This window comes from Mauremys mutica, chromosome 3 (genome assembly GCF_020497125.1).
Source record: "Mauremys mutica isolate MM-2020 ecotype Southern chromosome 3, ASM2049712v1, whole genome shotgun sequence".
NCBI classification, from domain to species: Eukaryota; Metazoa; Chordata; order Testudines; family Geoemydidae; genus Mauremys; species Mauremys mutica.
In genome coordinates this window covers 205,882,837-205,904,716 of record NC_059074.1, presented here as the reverse complement: position 1 = coordinate 205,904,716, position 21,880 = coordinate 205,882,837, and the positions used below count along the sequence as shown (strand labels likewise).

Here is a 21,880-nt window from a genome sequence, read left to right as displayed (position 1 = left end):
ATTTCTCTCTTCTTTCCGATGGAGCAGAGTGACCTAAGGATCATCCCCTAGCACTGTGTCCTAATGTGCCATCTATTTTCTAAAGACTAAAAAGCAAGAATCTTTGAAGGTAGATCTCATGTTGGAAAATCAAGGTTGCTGGTGTGCCCCATATCGGTAAACGCCTTTAAATCTCCATGGTCCAGCTCACCCTATCTTGTGGTTTCCTGTCTCACAGTCAACAGATCTGAGATAGGGGACTAGGATGCACATTAGGCATTTAAATATTATAAGACTAATTTTTTGCTTAGCTCAAGTTTCTTGAAAGTTATATTCAGTTACTCCAGGGATTCAATGGGTTTGTGAAAGTTGCTGGTAACTGGAGTTTAGAATAAGTAACCCAGGTTTTTGGTAAGTTTATATGCAATATTTTACAAGTATTTTATTAGGCTTGTATTTTCTCCTGTCTAGACGGTTGGTGGTACAACTCAAGATAAAAACCCCGAGTTGGAAACTAGTGTGCTATCAGAGCAAGAGAAAAATCATTCCAATAGCAGCACTTTGTCTGATAGGAGACTCAGTAACTCTAGCCTTTGCAGCATCGAAGAACAACATCGGACAGTGTATGAGATGGTACAGAGAATTCTGTTGTCCACTCGAGGTTACGTCAATTTTGTTAATGAAGTATTTCGCCAGGTAAGTAGTAGGAGATTATACATACTATTGTATAACTTAAACTACAGAAGCACATATATAAGTGCACTATGTGGCTAAGTGTTATGTGAAAGAAAACTGTAAATGCTGCTGAACCAAAAGATTGACTAAACTTCACCATGGTCCCATCTGTGAGTCCTTTCTAAGTTCAGTCCTTAGATGATGATTATTTATAATTTTCCAAATAGAGGAAAGTACTATTTGTTAAAGAAGCTTTCATATATATTATATACAATATTTTAAATATATTAATTCATCTGAAGATGTAGCTTTTAAGCTGGGACGTATGCAGTTAAAAACCGTGAAATATGATATTGTGTTCTGCTATTTCTTAGTGTGAGTAGAGAGACTTCCCTCTATCCCCCATGCGTATCGCCTTGAGTCTGTTTCCAATTTTCTGATTATAAACTGACTAGTGGTTACCATTGAAAACTTAAAGTAAGTTTTTAAGATTTTGTATATCTACGTGATAAATTTAGAAAAGGGTTCTGAAATAAGATAACTTGCAAGAGATGCAGGTGAGGAAAACTGTATTATTTCTACAGTATAACAGGATGCTGTATTAGCATGATTAAAAGAAGTTTTGACATTTGCCAGCATTGAAAATCTCAAATTTTTTCTTTATCAGGATAAATTAGTAATTTGATAAGTAAAGATAAGGAAGTCAAATAGGAGTACAAATGTGTTGCTCAGACCAAAATAGCAGTTCTGTCACACTTCCCTAGATCATTTAATGCAGCCTTGCATATAAATTTTGATGTTTTGTACACTGGTGCATAATTAAAAAGCATGTAGTGTCTGCTACTGCATAAGTGTGTGCAAAGCTGAGTTTCTGCAGCTATGATCAAAGTAAATACATAATTTCTATGTAGAGAACAGTAAGTGTCGTCATTGGATGTTTTCTCTTAGCCCCTGATATTAATTTGCCATCTTTAAAAAAGAAAAAAAAAGGATTTCAGAGGAAAATATCTGTATGCAGTACAAATGCTTTCTATAATGAAAAAGAGATGGAGGTGGTTTGACACTAAAGAATAGTTTGGTATCCTTTATGGAATACTGTGTTATGCTGCCCTCTTGTGGCATGATGATAAATTAGTTCAGCATTGCTTCAAAGTACTTAAAACTTCACTGTATGTTGTGGTGATCTTTATTTCCATAACAGAAATTTGCTTTGCCTTTTATTTAATATACATATGGATTATGTACTTGAAACAGAGAATAGATTTTTGGTCTGCCTTTTTCTTTTAAAGAAGGGGACGTGAGAATCTCTTTTGGTCACTGTGTAAATTAATTCTCATGCTTCTCTTGAACCCTCCCTTTGAGGATGTATATTGAAGCAGCTTTCCCTCCAGCTGATTAGGGCTGAGGAATTCTTAATACTGTCCTACTGTTTTTTACCCCAGGAATGGTTAACTTTAAAGTAGCAGAAGGCCACAAAATCCACTAAAATCTTTTGGTGGACCATGCATTTTTATTTATTTATTTATTTATTTATTTATTTATTTATTTATTTATTTTCAGGATACATATTGCATAACTCAAAAATATTTCCTACAATAGACCATGTTAACATACAATTAACCATGTATTAACAGTGTAAAACTGAAGTATTCTTAAATATAAAAGTCCTTTATAGCCCAGCCTTTAAATAAATAAATTAAATACAAATTAAACAAATCTATAAAGAGCAGGGGATTAAGAAATGAAAATTACAAAACAAATCTGTCTTAATTTTTTTTTCTCTACCTCTCCCAGTTTCTGCCGCCCCAGGGGCACAGGCTCCACCATATGGCCACAAACAAATTAGTTGTGGGAGCCAATGATATGGAGGTAATCAAACCTGGGTGGCATGGGGCAGAGTCCACCTCCTACGTGAGTAGGCAGTAATTTTACTAAAAGTCTGTGCCCCTAAACAACCTGACTCAATCTTTAAAAAAGAATTCTTTTTCTGGGGCTGCGACCCCGCCGATGGGTGGGCCAAATAAATGGTTTGGTGTCCTGGATGCAGTTGCCCATGCCAGTTCTAGTCTCTTAAGGCAGCACCACATGTTGGTCAGAGGGAATAGTATTGACAGATATCCAGGTTCCAAGCAAGATGCCTCTGCAGTGCTCCCTGTCCAGGTAGGTCAGGTGGAAAAAGATTAAGACTGGACTCATTGTATCCACTCACTTCAGACTATATTTATGAAAAGTAGGTAATTATTCCATAGTTAGAAGTAAGCCTCTTATAAAACAGACTTTGATCTGCATCATAATATTTGGGGGGCGTAGGAGAGGGAATGGCACATCTGTTGCCAAGATAAAATGTTTCTACCCTATTTGGAGTTAATCACACAAGGTATGCAATGTTATAAAACATTACAAAATAAATGTTCATCAGAGTCCAAAAACTCTTCTAACTTTGTTATTACATAGCATGGACACAAAGTGAAAGATAAATTCAGTAATCTGAAGTTTTAACCACTATCGAATGCAGAGAATCAAAGTTTTAGTTGGTTAAATTCTAATTTTAAAGACTGCTACATGTTGAAGTAGGAATTTGATATTGGCATAACAGACTACAGGGACATTTATGAGGTTCCTCAAGATCTCCTGTTATCCAGTGTCTTTTTCGCAAACAAGGGATATTTCCTTAGTAAATGTTATGGTAGAGTTTAGGTTGAAAGTATATAAGTAGGGCTGTCAAGCGATTAAAAAAATTAATTGCAAATAATCACATGATTAAAAAAATTAATTGCAAATAATCTCAATGTTAAACAATATCATTTATTTAAATATTTTTGGATGTTTTCTACATTTTCAAATATACTGATTTAAATTACAACACAGTACAAAGTGTACAGTGCTCACTTATTTATTTTTCATGACAAGTATTTGCATTGAAAAAAATAAAAGAAATTGTATTTTCAATTCACCTAATATGAGTACTGTAGTACAATCTCTTTATCATGAAAGTTGAACTTAAAAATGTAGATTATGTACAAAAAAACTTGCATTCAAAAATGAAACAATGTAAAATTGTAGAGCCTGCAAGTCCACTCTGTCTGTCTTCTTGTTCAGCCAATCGCTCAGACAAACAAGTTTGTTTATATTTGCAGGAAATAATGCTGTCTGCTTCTTGTTTACAATGTCACCTGAAGGGCAGCATTATCTCCCTTTAAATGTAAACAAACTTGTTTGTCTTAGTAATTGGCTGAACAAGAAGTAAGACTGAGTGGACTTGTAGGCTCTGCAGTTTTACATTGTTTTGTTTTTAAGTGCAGTCATTTACAAATGTAGATTTTTTTTTTGTTTTTAAGTTGCACTTTTACGACAGAGATTGCACTACAGTACTTGTATGAGATGAACTGAAAAATACTATTTATCATTTTTACAGTGCAAATATTTGTAAGCAAAAATAATGTACACCTTGATTTCAATTACAACACAGAATACAACATATATGAAAATGTAGAAAAGCATCCAAAATATTTAATACCTTTCAATTGGTATTCAATTATTTAACAGTGCAATTAAAACTGCAATTAATTGCGATTAATTTTTTTGAGTTAATCGCGTGAGTTAACTGCGATTAATCGACTGCCCTATATATAATGTGTTTTGATGGTCCTCTGGTCCCATTTGAGCCTTACACTATTTGGGGGATTTCACCCTCTGAAGTCTTAGTAGGATTGTCAGGTCCCATGACCCTATTTAGAAATGTTGTGAAGGGCTGACAGACCTATTTAGAGCTGTTAGGAGCTGATGAGTCTCACAAATTTGGGAGGCTGCCAGCTTAACCTCCCAAGGTTCTTGAATGGTAGACCTTACAGAGAGGCTTCCAGCTGCAGACCATAGAAAGTACGCAAAAATATGTTCATCTGTGACCTCAGAAAGTTTAGTAGGAAGTGACAGAATGCCACCTGTTTTTCACATCCTCCAGGTTATGCCCTTAGTGGCACCCCTTTAACAGCATTTGCCTTAACTGGGATTTTACATGTGACCCTCATAACATAATCTGAAATCAGTGGGGTTGCACAGGTTGTGTATCTAAGGGCATAATTTAGTTTACAGAACTTCTATCACTGATAATGATGAGCAAGATGGGAAAAGAACCCAAGTTGAGTTTGCAGAGACAGTGAAGAAAAATATCCTTTTACTTGCAGTCTGAGCACATGCAATATGGAAGTCAGCTAAACTCAATAATTAGCTTCACTAATCAATGATTTGTGAGATGTATTTTTAGGTTGATTTTTATATAGCTTTGTGATAATCATAGCTCTTGATCGTAGTGATTTAAAAGTAGATTTAAAACTATTTTCTTTTGGTCTGTGTAATTTGTAATATTCTGTGTATAGGTAAATTGAGTTAAATTTGCATTTTAGGCTTTTTTGTTGCCTTCCTCTGATATATCTGCAACACGGAAAGTGGTTAAGGTATATAGAAAGTGGATATTGCAAGACAAGCCTGTGTTCATGGAAGAACCAGATAAACAAGAAAATATTCAAGATAATGTGTCCAACTTGGAACATACAGAGACAGATTGCAAACATGTATGGTATCAATAATTACTTACTGTGTACAAGCTGAATTATGGATATTATTCTTATTTGTCTTCAATCCTTTTTCATAATTTTTTTTAATGATACATATTTGCTGATGCACCTTTTTATTTCTTTTGGTCCAGATTTTGAAATGTGCTGAGCACCCAGCTGCTCTCAACCATGGGTGATTCTGGGTGCTGAGCTGTTTTGAAATTCTGATCTTTAATCTTTCTTTTAACTCTCTGTGTAAATACTATTTTGGATGGACTTAGTGGAACAAATAGTGTTACATTCTGCAATGTTGAATTGTTCAGTCTACTGGTTTAGTATTCCCTGTTGGCATGAATGTGTGTTCCTTTTGACAGAAATGTTTTAGCATGAGTATACATTAACACAATTAAAATTACAAATATTTGATTATCTAAATCCATCATAAAATCTTGATAAGGGCCCAGCCATATTTGATCTGGCTAAAACCCTGGATCCAGACACCCTGAACTTTGGGAAGTTCAGACTCAGATCTGAACTTTGTGGCTTGGATGCTCATGTCTTAATATATTGAACCAGATGTATATGCCCTATTCTGAGGTGTGAAGTTATTTAAAAGGGTATTTCTGCACATTGGGGAACAAGAGTTAGAATATAAAAATACTTACAGTACCAGTCTTTGCTTAGGCTGTTTTACAGAAAGCTTAAAATTCAACTAATATTTTTTTTAATTTATAAAAAAAGAAGGGAAATTTTACAGCTATGAATGGGTTATGAAAAGCATTATTAAATATGTTTAAGGTAATGTAGACTGCCCTTATACCCTATACAAATTAGATCTCTGAATAAGAATAACTATTAATGGTTATGCAAATGAGCACAGAACCTATGACTGTTTAAAAATTATTTTTTAGCTTTTATATGATCTATATAGGAATCCATCTTTTATAATCCCTGTATTACTAATATACTTGTGTTTTTGAAAGCTTACTTCTGGTCATTCTGGACATAAAAGATCTTCCAGTTGGGGAAGAACTTACTCCTTCTCTAATGCTGTTAGCAGAGGATGTATACTAGAAGATGAAGACAAGAACATTAAGGCTGGTGCTCAGGCTGCATTACAGGTATGGTATATAGAGAAAACATTAGGTTATCAATTTAAAAATAAATTTGTAATGATTCCATTAAATTGTTTGTGAAGTCAGCAGAAAGGACATTTTTACAAAGATAAATTAATATAAGATTTCCAATTGCTGTACTAAAGCTGCAAAGCAGTTTCCATTCTAAGCCAATTTTCACATGCTTATAAGTTTCTGAAATATTCACCTAATCTTTGCTCAAAGATGCATGTTTCTGGGGTAAGTTTAAGTAAAATTCATGAAGTCATTTGGGCATTTATAGGGTAAAAAAAAGCTTACTCATTTGCACGTTGAGTCTTCTCAGCACTAGTAATAATGAGGACGAGTCAGCTGCTAAGCTCTAGCAAGTCTCTACTGAGCATGTGCAAACTGCAATTTTTCAAAGGCCTACAACTTGGCCAAATTTGAGCAAACTTTCACAAACATGGCAAAAGACTGATCCCTGACAGAAAGGCTCCTCCCTGCCAAATTTCAAGTCCCTGGTCCGAAGCATGGGGATGTTAGAGTATTTCAAATGAAAGGTTGCCAAATCTTTTAACGTGGGCAAAATAATATAAATTTTACTAGTCTCGTTCTCAAACTGGTTGAATCATTTTGGCTGAAAATTTCCAAAACTATTCAGCCTGGCGAAGACACCTGACCTGAAAAATTTCAGCCCGGATGGTTAGAGGTTGGGTTTGTTTGTTTATTTATTTATTTTATTACAAAGTCATTAACAATTGAAAACAATATTTATAATGAGAAGTGCCAGGCAACCTTAATAGTAGGTGGTGCTCTCAGACCTGCCTACGATATTGGAATTCAGAACTGAGAGATTATTTTAGAGGGTTCTGGTGATAAAATAAACAAAAAATGTGAATTTATACTGAAAAGTGACAAAATATGCTTTTGTGTAGATTCATGTTTATTATTGCTGCAGTAAGTATGAAAGAAGCCTAGTTTCTTTTTTGTCAAGTTGACTTTTTCAGTTTTTGATGTTTCCTTAAATGTTATTTAATAATTAAACCAGAGATTATACAGAGTCGCTTTATAATTCTGAACCATGTGCACAAGTAAAAATTAGTCATACTATTAATATTAAGAAATTGAAATGTGGTGTGTGTAAGTTTGCTTCCCCCAAAAATCCCACTCTTCAGAAAGTGTTGTTTTTATATTCGTCTCTCACTATATTCCAAACAGCTGGACTCTCCACCCCAGCAGATAGGAAACATATATCATTACAGATTATTCAGAGGACATGAACAGTAGAGTTCCTGGTGATTTTAAGGATATTATCTAGTTTTTAGCATGATAAGCAGCATAGGACATAACTTTCATGTAGCCCAAATAGTTGAGAGAGAGTTTTATTATTTTCTCTCTACAGCCTGAATTGTTTGGGGGCATGCAACTGCTCTGTGCTCACTTCAGCTGATCTGAGTCTCGCCCTTTTCGGTTTGCATATCTGAGCAGATAACTGAAGTGACACAGCTTTTATTAGGTTGTAGTGTTCAGTCACTTGTACATCTTAGGGATCATACAGGTAGGATCAGCAGAAGTAGTAGCTATGAACTGCAAACCTTGTAATACCCATAGAAAGGAAGTAACTGTTGGTCAAAATATGAACTTTTTTTCTTATCTCTTTGCAGAAATACTTGATAGGGAAAGAATAAATTCAGTCAGGCAGATTAATATTACTAGTATATATAAGTCAAGGTGATCAGCCAAGAAACAAATGGTCAAAGAGGAAGGTCAAAGAGCTAGCTATCTAGAATTTAAAGACAAATCTACTTGCAATTTCAACAATCAGGAGGTGACATTCTGAGCACGACAGCACACTAACTAAGCAGGTAAAATTCACTCCAGTAGTAAAGCAGCTCAACAGAGAGTTTGTTCTTAGGTGTTGCAAAATGTAAGGGACACAAAAGAGACTGTGTCATGTATGAGTAATACAGTTTACCCCAGCTTTTAATCCAAACTAAAGATTTGTAGCCCGTGGAGCTATGTTTTGTTTTTCAAGGGAAAACATAATTTGGTTTATGCAGTTTCTTTTTCACCTCCTTTCTCTTGAACTCCATTAAAAAAATGGCTAAATGTACAGTAACCCTAATTACTCTGGGTTAGCCTTTGGGACTTTCTGGGGTCCCATTCTGTGTATCTAGCAATAAATGACCTGTTTAAGTAGTCTGTGATGACAGACCTTTTCTGCTAATATACTGTCAGTCCAGTTTCAAAATTCTGTCTTTGATGGCTGTGTTTTGAGAAAATGATCCTAGTTAATGCCCTCCAACTTAATTTAAGGTCAGTGGGAGTCCTTTCATTAACCTTACAGATGTTGGATTGGACCCTAAAAGAGAACACTCAATTAAAGTGGTCAGAATGCATTTACATGCCAGAAACCACTGTGTACCTTCTCTTGCTGTGCAAAAATGGAGTTCTGTTTAATGTAAACAATAATTCCACATTTTTTTTTAAGGAGAGCTTGGATAAAGCTCCTTTTGTTTGTTATCAGATGTCAGAAAGCAATTGTTAGAGGAGTTGAGCATTTTCATGGATTACCTTGTGAACAATTGGACTTCTCTTTTTTTTTTTAAATTCATATTAACTATGTGTTCCTATCTTGCAGAACCACACACCAGTTCTAGAGACATTAGAACACTAGACAGTTAAACAGTTTCTATACTTGTGGAGTTGGGAATTACTCAGAACTCTGTACATTTGCTGGTGCTGAATGTAAATGATCAAAAATATCAGTGGCCATTTACAGCTAGAAAATGGGTTGGGAGGGGAAGAATACCCCCATGTGGTAGAATGGAAAAGACAAGCATCTGAAAGATCAAGAATATGTTATATTTTTACTATAATAGTGAATATAACATGACTCTCTTCTTCTAAATGGTGTGGGAGAACTTAAAGAAAATAGTGTGTTAGATCAGTGGTTCTCAAACTAGGGCCGCCGCTTGTTCAGGGAAAGCCCCTGGCGGGCCGGGCCGGTTTGTTTACCTGCTGCGTCCGCAGGTTCGGCTGATCGCGGCTCCCACTGGCCGCAGTTCGCTGCTCCAGGCCAATGGGGGCTGCAGGAAGGGCGGCCAGCATGTCCCTCGCCCCGCGCCGCTTCCTGCAGCCCCCATTGGTCTGGAGCAGCGAACCACAGCCAGTGGGAGCCACGATCGGCCGAACCTGCGGACGCGGCAGGTAAACAAAACCGCCCGGCCCGCTAGTGGCTTTCCCTGAACATGCGGCGACCCTAGTTTGAGAACCACTGTAATATAACATATCCTTCTTTAAGGAAAGATAAGGGTTTGGTTAGAAGAGGAAAACGTGTGTGTTTTGAAAGTTAACCGTTGGTCTTGTTTGATACTGTATAAATTTATTTTTTCCTAATTAAAATGTTTTGTTTTCAAGGTGTTTTTGACGAACTCTGCGAACGTTTTTTTATTGGAACCATGTGCTGAAGTCCCTGTTCTCCTGAAGGAACAAGTTGATGCTTGCAAAGCAGTTCTGAGTATTTTTAGGCACATGATAATGGAACTTTCAATGAATAAAAAGACATGGTAAGTTTTAAATGTATCTTAGAGAATTCAGGTTGAATAAATTAATTAATAGTATAACCGCTGCTAGAATTTTAAGACAGAATAATTGAAAAAAGATGAGGGAATTTCCATAACATTTTAGTTTTTTAATGTTTCTTTGTGTGCCTTTCTAAAAAGTATGATATTACACTTATTTTGTAAGATGGTTCATGATTCCACTGGGGGGGAAATTCCTAAAATTCTGAATGTAAGAGATTTTTGTTTAAAGTTTTTTTTGCTTATGTAACCTTCCGTTTTACTGTTCCTAGCTCAAACTTGATTCTTGTTCAAACTAAATTTTCAACTTTTAATAATAGTTTATTCAAATCTTGAAATGCTTAGTATAGATAAGTTAAAAACTAATTTAAGAAAGCTTTTCTTACTATACACATTCTGTGGCTAGCTAGGGCTGCCAGATGCTTTATAATCACTAAATACGTGCAAATGTGTGCATGTTTGCATGGGTTTGCGCACACATGCACCTAACTATACATTTAATCAATCAGTGGAATTTAAAATAAACAAATGTTTGTCTTTCTAATGCTAATGGGACTAATTTTGTTTGTCAATATATGTAAAAGATTACACACGCAAAATTGGTAAAAGAACGTTACTAGAGGGTCACACACTTTGTTGCTTATCTAGGCCAAGTGCATCCTTCCACTCCCCCTCCCCTCCAAAAGCTCCTGGTACGGCACCACCCTCCCATCTCACACTGTTTCTGGAACACCTAGCAACCCTCTCTCATGTCAGGGTCTCAGTATGCCCCGCATTACCCTCTCACCACATGTCATGGTCTGAATGTTTGGTTTTTTTCTCTGCGAGGTGCTCCAAAAGTGATTATCCTCAACATAAGTCTCCACATACAGTTAAGGTTGTCTTAGAGGTAACTTACAAAATGTTTTTGAGTATTGTCACATTTTCAGTTTGTGAGACTTTATCAATGAATTAAGAGTGGTTTTCATATCTGGAAACTAAACAAGTAAGATTAATAAAACTTGTAATTGAAATGTGAGGTTTTATTTTGGTATCAGGGAACAGATGTTACAAATACTCCTGCGAATAACAGAAGGTGTCATGCAGAAGCCAAAGGATAACCAAGTAAAGGACGTGTTTGCTCAAAGCTTGGCAGGATTACTTTTCAGGGTAAGTACCTTTCTTTTTTATAAGAAAATGTAAAACTGAAACTGAGTGCTATTTTTGTTTTTAAAAGTGTTTTCAAAAGAATGGAAAGTAAATTTCAATGACCGTTTATTTTATATCAGAAGTGGGTTTTTCATGATATAATTTTATGCCATTCAAAAAGGTATGCTTTTATTTAAATATTGCACTGTATTACAAAAAATACTATCTATAACCCATAAAATATTGACTCTTTAGGGTATCAGGTACTCTGGGTATTAGGGTATCAGGTACTCTGTCCTTTGTAGAGTGTAGCCACTAGAGGAAGACTTGAGCAGGTCTGTCAGTCTGTCCAGTATACTTGTATATTTTAGTAGGCAGACAGACCTGCAAATGTTGTATGTTGTTGTTACAGGATCTGCTTTAGTTACTGTTACTGTTGCAAGGTACAGGATGTACTCAAAATTTGCATTTCCCTTATGTTCACTGATCCCTTATTTACATGTGCTGGGTAGGTTTTCTGTTGTTTAGTCATCATGGTAGTTTATTGCTTTCCGTTCATTTTGCCCCCTTGTGGTCACACAATAAGTTTATATGAAAATAAATAACTTGGATGCTTTAATAAAATAGCATATAAAGTGTACCATAGTCAAGACATGCCCCTTTTGTAGGACAGCTGTATCTTTGCAGGACTCCTCTAATCATTGTCTCTAAAATCTGAGCTTTTTGTAATTGTTTCCAAAAGGTAAATTAATATCTAGCAAGCCAAAATGCTGCATTATACTGAACCAGAGAAAAATATTCATAAGTCATCTAGTAAGTAGTTACATCCTAAGGTATAATAAATATCTAGGTCTGTGCACTGTGTATTCAGAGCTTTTATGTTCATCCTGAGGTGATGTGGAGGAGCTTTGCACCCTGTGCTTTTTGTCATGCTGATAATTCTCCGTATCAATGAATTATTTCAGGTTTCATAAATAAAGTATGTTACGAATAAGTGTAGAATTTTTCAGCAAGTTCATATTAGTCATATAGGCAACCTAGGAGCTATACTCCAGTTTTCATAAATTTCCTTCATCAGTAACCTTCACAATTATTCACTCAGCAAGATCCTTGGAAGTTTTTGGATTGATGAAAAATTAAAACATATACTACATAATTTTCAGACAAAACAAACAAACAAAAAATCCCAACAGTACCACCCAAAATAATTAAGATGGATATAAGGTGGAGAATGTGTGTCAGTAATTTACAAGTAAAAACATTACAAGGATGTTGTAATTAACCCAAAACAAAGCATGTATAAACCCAGGAAATTCAAAATTGTTACACTTAATAAAAATCTAAATACATTAAGGTGAAAAATGAGTTAAATCACCCAAACACCTTTAACTCTACCATATTGTGACCCTAAGCAATAACCATAATGATGAGGATTAAGTCATTTTAGCGTTTGTTGGCTCAGGCTGCGTAGATGAAACAGATTTTTAAAGATGTTTTATTTTTCTGTCCCTTGTGACATCATTGTAGGACAGAGTTAATTTTGTTTGGGTACCTTACCTGTGTATCTTTATAAACTGTTGTGTATTACATGTCAGAAGCTATTCAAGATTACGGTCGGTCACCTCAATGTGAATAGGACAACTTTGTCTTATGTATAAATTGGTCTACTTGGTCTCCTAAATTGATGGATATATGATGTATTTCTGAGTCTAATGATTTCAGATTTAGAGAATTTTCTGGTATTAGTCATATTATTTAAAGTGTTTAGACACCAAATTGGTCTATATATATTCCTGGATTTACAAGTGAATTGAATGACCTATTCCTTCCTAAAATGATGTTTGAAATTCCACCATTAAAGTAGTAATCTTAACATTCTTTTTAAAAATAGTCTTTTAGGAGATTGACAATAACATTCCCCCTACCAATTATGTTTGTTTTCTTTTTTGTAAGAAATTTTCTATAGTTTATGAAAGTAGTCAGAAATAACCTAAAAAACTAAAGTACACCTCTACCCCGATATAACGCTGCCCTCAGGAGCCAAAAAATCTCACCGTGTTATAGGTGAAACCGCGTTATATCGAATTTGCTTTGATCTGCCGGAGTGCATATAACAGAACACACACAAAATAGATTGGTTTTCTTCTTTCTGATGACATAGAAACATTGCTCAAGACAAAATGTAAAAATAAATGTAACCTTTTATCTTCTTTTAGTCAGCATCCTCAGCTTTGAAAAGTCGGATCTCTAGCACCACCTCCTGGCTATTATATTTTCATTTTCTGCATAGACTATGCTTTTCCATTATAATTTTGTTCCAAACTATACTTTCCACAAGCCGGTTAAATTAATATCTGCAATAAAGGAAGGGTTGCTAATTATTAACTGCTGTCACAGTAGAGCCACATCTGAAAACCAGTACCGTTGTATAAATGTCAGTTTCATATAACTTTGCATTTAATTTCTAATGTAAATGTAATTTATAGCAATGTTTTTAAATGACTGTATTTTTTAAAATGTTCCATATTGGAGTTAAAGGTTGCTGGGGCCATACTAGCATATTCAGCCTTTAATTGTTTATGTTGTAATTAGATTTCTTAAATGGAATAATTTACTTGAAATCTTAAATAATTATTCGTCTTTTCTACTTTGAGTGACTGTGCATGTGTATTCCACTTCTGGTGTGCATGCTCCCAAAATTCTTTTGGCCAGAAGTGTCCATTGAGGCCAGTCCTGTGCCCTGGGTGCCATCGTATCTCCCCCTTCCATCGGAAGGCGTAAAGGGCAAAGCAGGCTAAAACAAAGTCCCAGCAGCTCAAAACTTGTCCCTCTTGTGATGCAGCTGTTCCACTTAAGGCACATGCCTGATAAATGCTCAATCTGTCATTCTTTCTCCAGGAGGACACAAAAGATGGGAACGCTCTATGAGAGCCTCCTCAGAACCAGAGAAAACATGCCAACCAGGGCTGAACAGGTTTCCACAGTTAGTGCTCCTGGAAGTGGCAGCTCAGATCCAAGACCCCAAGGCTCACAGTTCATCAAAAAGTTCAGACCCTTCAACAATCAGAGCAGTAGGGAAGCTAAGTCCTCCTCCACTCAGTTATCTGAAAGGGGTAGGAACGAATGTTATTTCCACAGTGAGTGCAGGCCTAGGTTACCCTTAGTGGAACCTATTAAAATGGGGCATAAATCTCCTCACTACTCAGCCAAAAGGTCCAAGTTGAGTCCCTCCATCACCTTGGCAAAAACCCATCACTGAGCACACTTGGTAGCTTCTGAGGCAAAGTTTTGCACTTCACTGATCCCGATCTCTTGGTACTGACATCACCTCACACAGTGCTGATGACGTGTTCCTCAGCTCCAGTGCCGACCCCATTGATTCTCCCAGCACCAACATTCCTGGCACCCACGTTATTTTCAGGACTAAGTGATCTTGCGGTGACTGCTCAATCTGAGTTACTATTACTGTCCTCAGCTCTTAGTGCCCTGTATCATCACTGTTACATTATCAGCCAGCTCTTCAGCTCTGGTGGTGGGGAAAGAAAGACATGGCAGTCTCCTTTCCTGTAGAAGCAGGGGAAGGAAGGTAGAATCAAGTGAAAGAGAGGAGCTACTCCTTCCCATTTCTACATTCCATGGATAAAAGTCCTGACCTTCCCCCTCTCCCACATAGAATTAAGCCTTGATGTGCTGCTGAAATAAGGGGGCATTACTGCTGCAGAATTTTCTCTCTTTTCACAGAGGATCCTATTTTATAGTTCTTTTCTTGTTAGCTGCTAAACTCATTTAATTCCCATGAAACCATGTTTTCTGTTTGTAGTTCCTCATCATTTTTCAGTAACAGCCTCAGGAAATGGCAACTTCTGAAAGTAAAGAATAACAGAAGGAAAGAAAGAAGACTCATGTTAGTGACTGGAAATTAAAAATGTGATGATAAGCTGATACAAAAGTCTAAATTCTCTTGGTCTTTGGACACGCATTTCCAAATTTTTAATTCTGTACTTTTTAGAAATGTACAAAATGTCATTGCTTTCCTATTTCCCAGACTCTTATTGTGGCTTGGATCCGAGCAAATCTGAGTGTTTACATTTCTCGAGAACTCTGGGATGAGCTGCTCAGCATACTGTCTTCCCTTACTGACTGGGAAGAGCTGATAACTGAATGGGCCAAAATCATGGATTCTCTAACGGCAGTGTTAGCAAGAATCGTGTATGGAGTTGAAATGACAAACTTACCACTGGATAAACTAAGTGAGCAAAAGGAAAAAAAACAAAGAGGCAAAGGTAAAGTCTCTCTTCTTTCGTGTATTTTATGTTAAATAAGTTAAGATACTCAAACTTAGTTGAACTATATTAGATTTTCAAATGTAACTTAAACATTATGATTCATTACACATTGTACAGATTCATTTGAAAAAATGCACTCCATTTTACTTTACTTAGTATTATTACACAAAAATATAGAGCATCTGCGTTAGTAAGATACTTATACTGATCTGTTTTTATAAAAACTTAAAAAAAAAAAATGGATGGGTGTTTAGGGGCTTAACACCAGTCTCTGCTGCAGTAGTAGGAATGGAGCATGGCTGCTTGTGCTGGAATCTGTGCATAGCCACCGACACTAGAAATTCTTTTCAATATAATTTTATTTTATTTTAATAAACCTGTTTAAGCAAGAGTCTGAGGGCCAGTGGAGGATTTTGTGGATCTTAGCACCGTTTCGTAGCAATTTATAATAATTAACTAATTGAACCATCTTAGTGAACATGGATAGAGCTCTGTGAGGTAGATAAATGTAATTCCCATTTTATAGGTGGAAAAACTAAGGCAAAAAGACCCAAGGTGAGACCCTTTCCCTGCACCAACCCTCTTACGCTGGGTAAAAGGGCCAGAGCAGCATAGAGGGCCTTATAGGTCTATAAATGGCCAGGGGACTATTGACTGGGCACAGGCACTATGGAAGACAGCCTTAGGGCTGTCCTGAAAGGACTTCCTCACAAACCAGGGGTCAGGGCTGACACCAGGAGGAGCATGTTTTATGGAGGCAGGAATAGTGGGGCTGCAGTGATGAAGCCCATAGGGTAATCTTAGGAAGTTGCCATAATTTAGGTAGACCCCTAGGGTTGTCTAAGTTACACCAGAGGCCTCTCTAGCTTCTGAAGCAACTCATGATCAAGAGAGTGCAAAGGTGACTTAGTCATCTTAGCAGCTCCTCCCTCTGGGCTGCAAGGTCTTTATTGTGTCTTAGAGGTACAGCACAGAATTTCATCCCTAAGATTTGCCCAAGACAATATAGAGAGTTAATATTAGAACCAGGATTAAAACACAGGAATCCCTTACTCTCACTTCTGTGTTCAGTCTGCTTTACCGGGTTGCTGCTCCTAACTCTACTGAAAAGTCACCAGGTGTGAGCAGAGGCCTCACTGGTAGCTCAGCAGATGAGCCAGTTCAACTGCAGGCAGTTAGGGAGAATCTTGCATTGATCTTACACTCTTAATGACAGTACTGCCAACCCCTTACCTCAAGCCATTATTTGTTCTGGGGTCTCCCTCAAAAATCAGAGGTCCAATTTGACAACTCCCAAAGGCCAGCCCTGGGTGACGACCATGAATAATCTGAGATTCAGAAAAAAGTAACTAACAAGCTTTTAGGTCTAGTGATGATTTTACAGTTTTCTCTGCCATCTCCATAAAAGGAATAGGGTTTAGAAGCATATAGACCAAGATTACTAAAAAATGGATGTCTAAAGTTAGACCTCTAAATAAGTGGCCTGATTTTCAAAAATGCCAGGCAAGCACTGAAATCAGTGGGAGGTACAGGTTCTCAACTTTAGCATCCTTATTTGTAAATTTGGTCATAGATTAATCTTAACACTTATCCTGAAAATCAGGGAATTGGATAAGGGGAGCAAGGTGGACTGTTAATGCGAATGACTTGATTCTTGAATTAAAATTAAGGAACACTCAATACAATGCAGTGTTATTGTAGAAATCTATTTTGACTCTTGATTAAGTCCTGACACTTTGAGTTCTGGCCAAGTGACAAATTACTGTACATGAGCCATTAAATAGATGTATTTTCAACTTTCAGTACATCATTGTATGCTGATGACACTATCTATAACTATGTTATTTGAGAAAATGGATCGAAAGAAGAAACAATGGGAGGAATTGTACTACATGAGCTTTGTGGTACAACTTCTCCACAGTTGACATCTCTTAAATTATTTTGAATAATATTTTTCTGACAAAAATAATAGGTTTAAAACTTGTCCCATTTTAGTTCCTTTTTGTAGAAACACTTAATTCTATGCAGTAAGCATAGTATTAATTGTAAATGTTCTAGATTGATGTTGCTTTTGCTTTCTTTATCTCAAAGGTGGCATCTCAGATCCTCAAAAGGCAACTACAGTGGGACGATCATTTTCATTAAGTTGGAGAAGTCATCCTGAAGTTGTGGAACCAATGAGATTCAGGAGTGCTACCACCTCTGGAGCACCAGGAGTTGAGAAAGCAAGAAACATAGTCCGACAAAGAGCAACAGGTTAGCTACTGGCTGCTTTAACATCTTAATTATAAATTGAAAGATCAACATTTATAAAATTGAAATTATTTTAAAAGCTCCTCTCGTGACTTTTAATTAGGAATAAATGTTTGCAAATTTGTCTCTAAATCTTTTTCTTCACTTTTCTTATACCTAGAAAGAGACATCAATTTTATTTACGTCAGGAATCCTTTTAGTCAAACATACTATGATTATATAAAATAGGAAAGATTTATTGATTACTGAGGTAGGACACAATGATTTAATATTTTGTTGAGTATTTTTTTTAAATGGGCTAGATAATAAAGAATGATTGGCTAAATATTATGAACTATATAGATATACTATACTAATGTATTTGTTCAAGTTGGGACTTTTTAGCCAGCATAACAACCTTTCAGACATTTAGAGTAACTTTTTATAAAAGCAATAACTCATGTCTTCACAGGCCACTGTTCCCAGGAAAAGTCAGCATTCACTAGTGAATCAAGACACTTAGGCTTCATTCCTTAAAACTTTGCTCAGACTTTCAAGTATTCAAGTATTGGTACAAATATCCAGATTATCATGTCCTGCTGATGTTTACATATAATCTGTGCAAAATAATCCTGTTAGTGTAGTATTAAAATAGTTTTAAAGCCAGAAAATACAGTGTGTTCACAATAATCTTTCTCTCCCACCTTGCTGCTTTTACTAGATCTGAATTGTAAAACACCCTTGGATTTTTTTGGTGAATGATTGTGTATGAAAATATTTTAGTGTGTTCATTATGAATAGGTTCTTTTATGTATATACTAAATTCTGGACTACATGACTTAGTGTTTGGTAAACATTATATGGAGGTGTAGAAATACTTCAAAGTTTCATTAAACAGTTATAGTACTGTAAATTAAGCAAGTAAATTAATGAGAGGTTTACAGACTACAAGGAAATATATAATACCTACTATTATTGGGGAATTCTCTTACTATAATCAATTAAAAAGCACTGCAAAACTAAGCCATTTTCCACAAAATAGTGTATTTGTATAACTGTAAAAATATCAAACAGTTAATAAATAGTTATGGAATAGTCTATCATTTTTACAACCTAAGAAAAACCTCTTATTTTAATAATTCTAAAATGTCAACTTTTCATGAAAATATTTTTAAAATGATCATCATTATCTAATAAAGCTAACCAGGATAAGAATTCTTTGTATTTAGGCGTACTTAACATCCATACCTATATACCTATACTTTAGTACATCTTACACTTTCTTAATATAGAGACCTTTTTAAAATTTGTTTTATGATTTCTCTAAAGTGAAATATACATCTGTATCGCCATGCATAATATTTTAAATTAAGTCTTAAATCCATTTTAGGTGCCTGAATAAGTTACCTGATTTTCAACAGTGCTGAGTTCCCAGCACTTTTGAAAATAAGGCCAAGTAAATATGTACGGTAGTTCAATACGTATATACTGTAGCTCAGTGTTCTCCCGTTTGTTTCTTCTTTAAAGAAAGAGAAAATGATAAAAATAAGAGGAAAGTGAGGGCAGGTCAGGGAGTGAGGATGATGGAAGAGTCTCCCTAAGTCCTCAGATGCAGAAGAGAATACAGGGTTTTCAAACACTCCAGATAGTAGATTGTCTTTCTCTGATTTGATGTGCCACTCATTCCAGTTTAATGGGCCATCAAGCAGCAGCCACAGCAGATGTTCATTACTGCTTTTGAGTAAGGGATATTCCACTGCACAGCTTCTCTCCTCATTCATAACAAATGGGTATCTTATTGTTGAATTTGGAGACAGTCCAGTATTGTTGCTGGAGGCTCCAGGACCAGGGCCGGCTCTAACTTTTTTGCTGCCCCAAACAAAAAAAAGAGCGCCACCCCGCCATAACACACACACCCCGCAAGCACAACCCCACCGTAACAACCCCCCACGAGCGCCGCCCCGCCGTAACGGGTCCCCCCCGGAGCGCCGCGCTGCCGAAGCCCCTCGCCCCCGAGCGCCGCCTGGCTGAATCAAACAAACAAAAAAAAACCCTCCAGCGCCACCCGGCCAAACCAAAAAAGAAAAAAAAAACCGAGTGCCACCCCGCCCCAAGGTGCTGCCCCAAGCACGTGCTTGGTCAGCTGGTGCCTGGAGCCGGCCCTGTCCAGGACTAGGCCCTGCCCTCCAGGTCAGATCACCAGAAATTCAGTCTCTCATAATAGAAATAAGTTGGTGATTCAATTTCTCCTAACCACTTTGTTATAACTTCAATTTCTTCTTCAAGTAGTGTCCCTATTAGTGCTCCATTCCAGGCGCACATGCGCCTCTCAAGCCCTTGATTGGCGATTTCTAGCTAGTTGTGCCTGTTCATCCTGCTCATGTGCCCTATGCCTCCTCGTGGCAGACTCTGAGGCTATAGAGAGGAGTGTGTGGAAGAACAACCCTCAGTTCTTTCTCTACAGCCTCGGCCTGAGACCCAACACTAGTGTGTTTGCCTAGAGCATACTTGGCCTTTCTCTTTACTTTTTCTATTAAAGTTAGTTTAGTGGTGTTGTTAGTGTTAGTATATTTAGTTTAGGTGAGAGGACTGTTTTCTCTCTTCCTCAGGGAGACTTGTCTTCTCTTAGTGGGGGGGTGCCTGGTTTGCCAGGCTTCAAATGTTGCCTCGCCTTTTGGGAGGCTATGCCAGTGAGCAACAGAGACTCCAAGCGGCTCCATTGTCTGGAAGAGTCCCATATCTCCCAGAAGTGCTCCTTTTGATTAGTCCTTAAGTCCAGGGCTAGGAAGAACAGGGATATAAGGCTCAGACTTGTTGGCAATGGAACGTTTCCTGCAGTCGCCCTCTGAGCCAGATCAAGAGACCACATCCAGATTTCAGCAGCTACTTTACAGGCATCCATAACTACAAATGGGAGCTGGACCCGCAAGTCCTCCAGGACATATTCCGGAGTTGGGGACAGCCAGAGATTGATCTTTATGCCAACTCCAAGAACAGGGAGTATTCTCTCTTCTGTTTAAGGGGAGGTCTGGGTCATTGCTCCTTGGGGGACACCCTCTTTGTTCCGTGGAAGAGGAGTCTGTTCTATGCCTTTTCTCTGATGCCCCTAATTCCAAGGTTGGTGAACAGGATCAGGCAGGCCAAGGCCAGAGTTATTTTCATAGTACCTACCTGAGTGAGACAACCTTGGTACCATTACCTGCTTTAGCTCCGAGTACAACCACTGATCCCCAGCAGTTCCCCATCTCCTGTCTCAGGATGTGGTTCACGCGATTCACTCCAACCTGGTGGTTCTACATCTCAGAGCCTGACTCCTGAAGATTCTCATAAATAGAGGTTTCCTGCTCCAGAGAGGTGCAGCAGCTGTTGTTACACAGCAGAATGACCGCTACCTTCACTGCTTACCTGCAGAAACAGAAGAGATTCGTTCACTGGTGCGGTTGCTACCTCTGGTCTGAGTTGGTTCCCCTTTCCTTCATCATGGATTACTTGCTGGATCTGAAGACATCCAGATTATTCATCAGCTCAGTCAAGGTTCACCTGGCTGCCGTATCAGCCTTCCATCCCCCGATGGAGGGATTCTCCATTTTTGGTCACCGGGTATCATCCAGATTTATTAAGGGTCTGCATGATCTCTTTCCCCACAATAGAGATATGTAGAGTTGCTACCTGATCTTCAATCCATATGTTTTCAGAGCATTACATCCCACTCCATGCCATCAAATATGATGTGGCACTCGGCTCTGTGGTACTATTTTCAATTCTAGGTCCCGTTCCAAAGGCAAACCCCCTCCCCCCTACCCACCTCTCCTGCCCTCCCCCCCGCCCCCGCTGCCTTCTCCTCCTTCTGGGGATATTGCTCAGAAGTCTCAGAGCTGCTATTCAAAGAAGAAAGGAAATGTTACTCAACCTGTGCTGGAACTGTAGTTCTTTGAGGTGTGTGGGTTCTTCATTACCTGCCCTTCTTTCTCTCTGCTTCAGTCATTCTTTAGATGATGACAGAGTAGAAAAAGAACTGAGTGTAGTTCACCCATGCACCCCTATATAAGCTTGGTGTCTGCCACGAGGAGGGACAGAGTGAGAGTGTGTGCTGAACAGGGACTGCTAGCTAGAAATCTCCAACTGGGGGCTCAAGAGGCACATGCACACCTAGAGTGCAGTGCACACAGAGGGACACATCTTGAAGTAATCCAGTTACTGCACAGGTGAGTAACATTTCCTTTTATTCATTTTTGTGCAGTAGTGACTTCATTTCAGCTTCTAATTGTGCTCTTCCTCTCCTCAGCTGAGGAGTCACTGGAGCAGGGGCGGCTCTACAAATTTGGCCGCCCCAAGCAGTCATGCCC

General features: G+C 37.6%; 1 protein-coding gene across 2 annotated transcripts in view; it reads left to right on the top strand.

Moving 5' to 3' along the window:
• RALGAPA2 (Ral GTPase activating protein catalytic subunit alpha 2) overlaps window positions 1–21,880 on the top strand; it is a 311,093-nt gene that overhangs the window by 68,533 nt on the left and 220,680 nt on the right. For both annotated transcript variants that reach the window (XM_045011212.1, XM_045011213.1), the window contains exons 10-16: window positions 451–675; window positions 5,058–5,225; window positions 6,191–6,328; window positions 9,725–9,873; window positions 10,926–11,037; window positions 15,062–15,299; window positions 17,394–17,558. In XM_045011212.1, coding sequence (XP_044867147.1) covers window positions 451–675; window positions 5,058–5,225; window positions 6,191–6,328; window positions 9,725–9,873; window positions 10,926–11,037; window positions 15,062–15,299; window positions 17,394–17,558 — 1,195 coding nt within the window. The remainder of the gene's footprint in view (window positions 1–450; window positions 676–5,057; window positions 5,226–6,190; window positions 6,329–9,724; window positions 9,874–10,925; window positions 11,038–15,061; window positions 15,300–17,393; window positions 17,559–21,880) is intronic.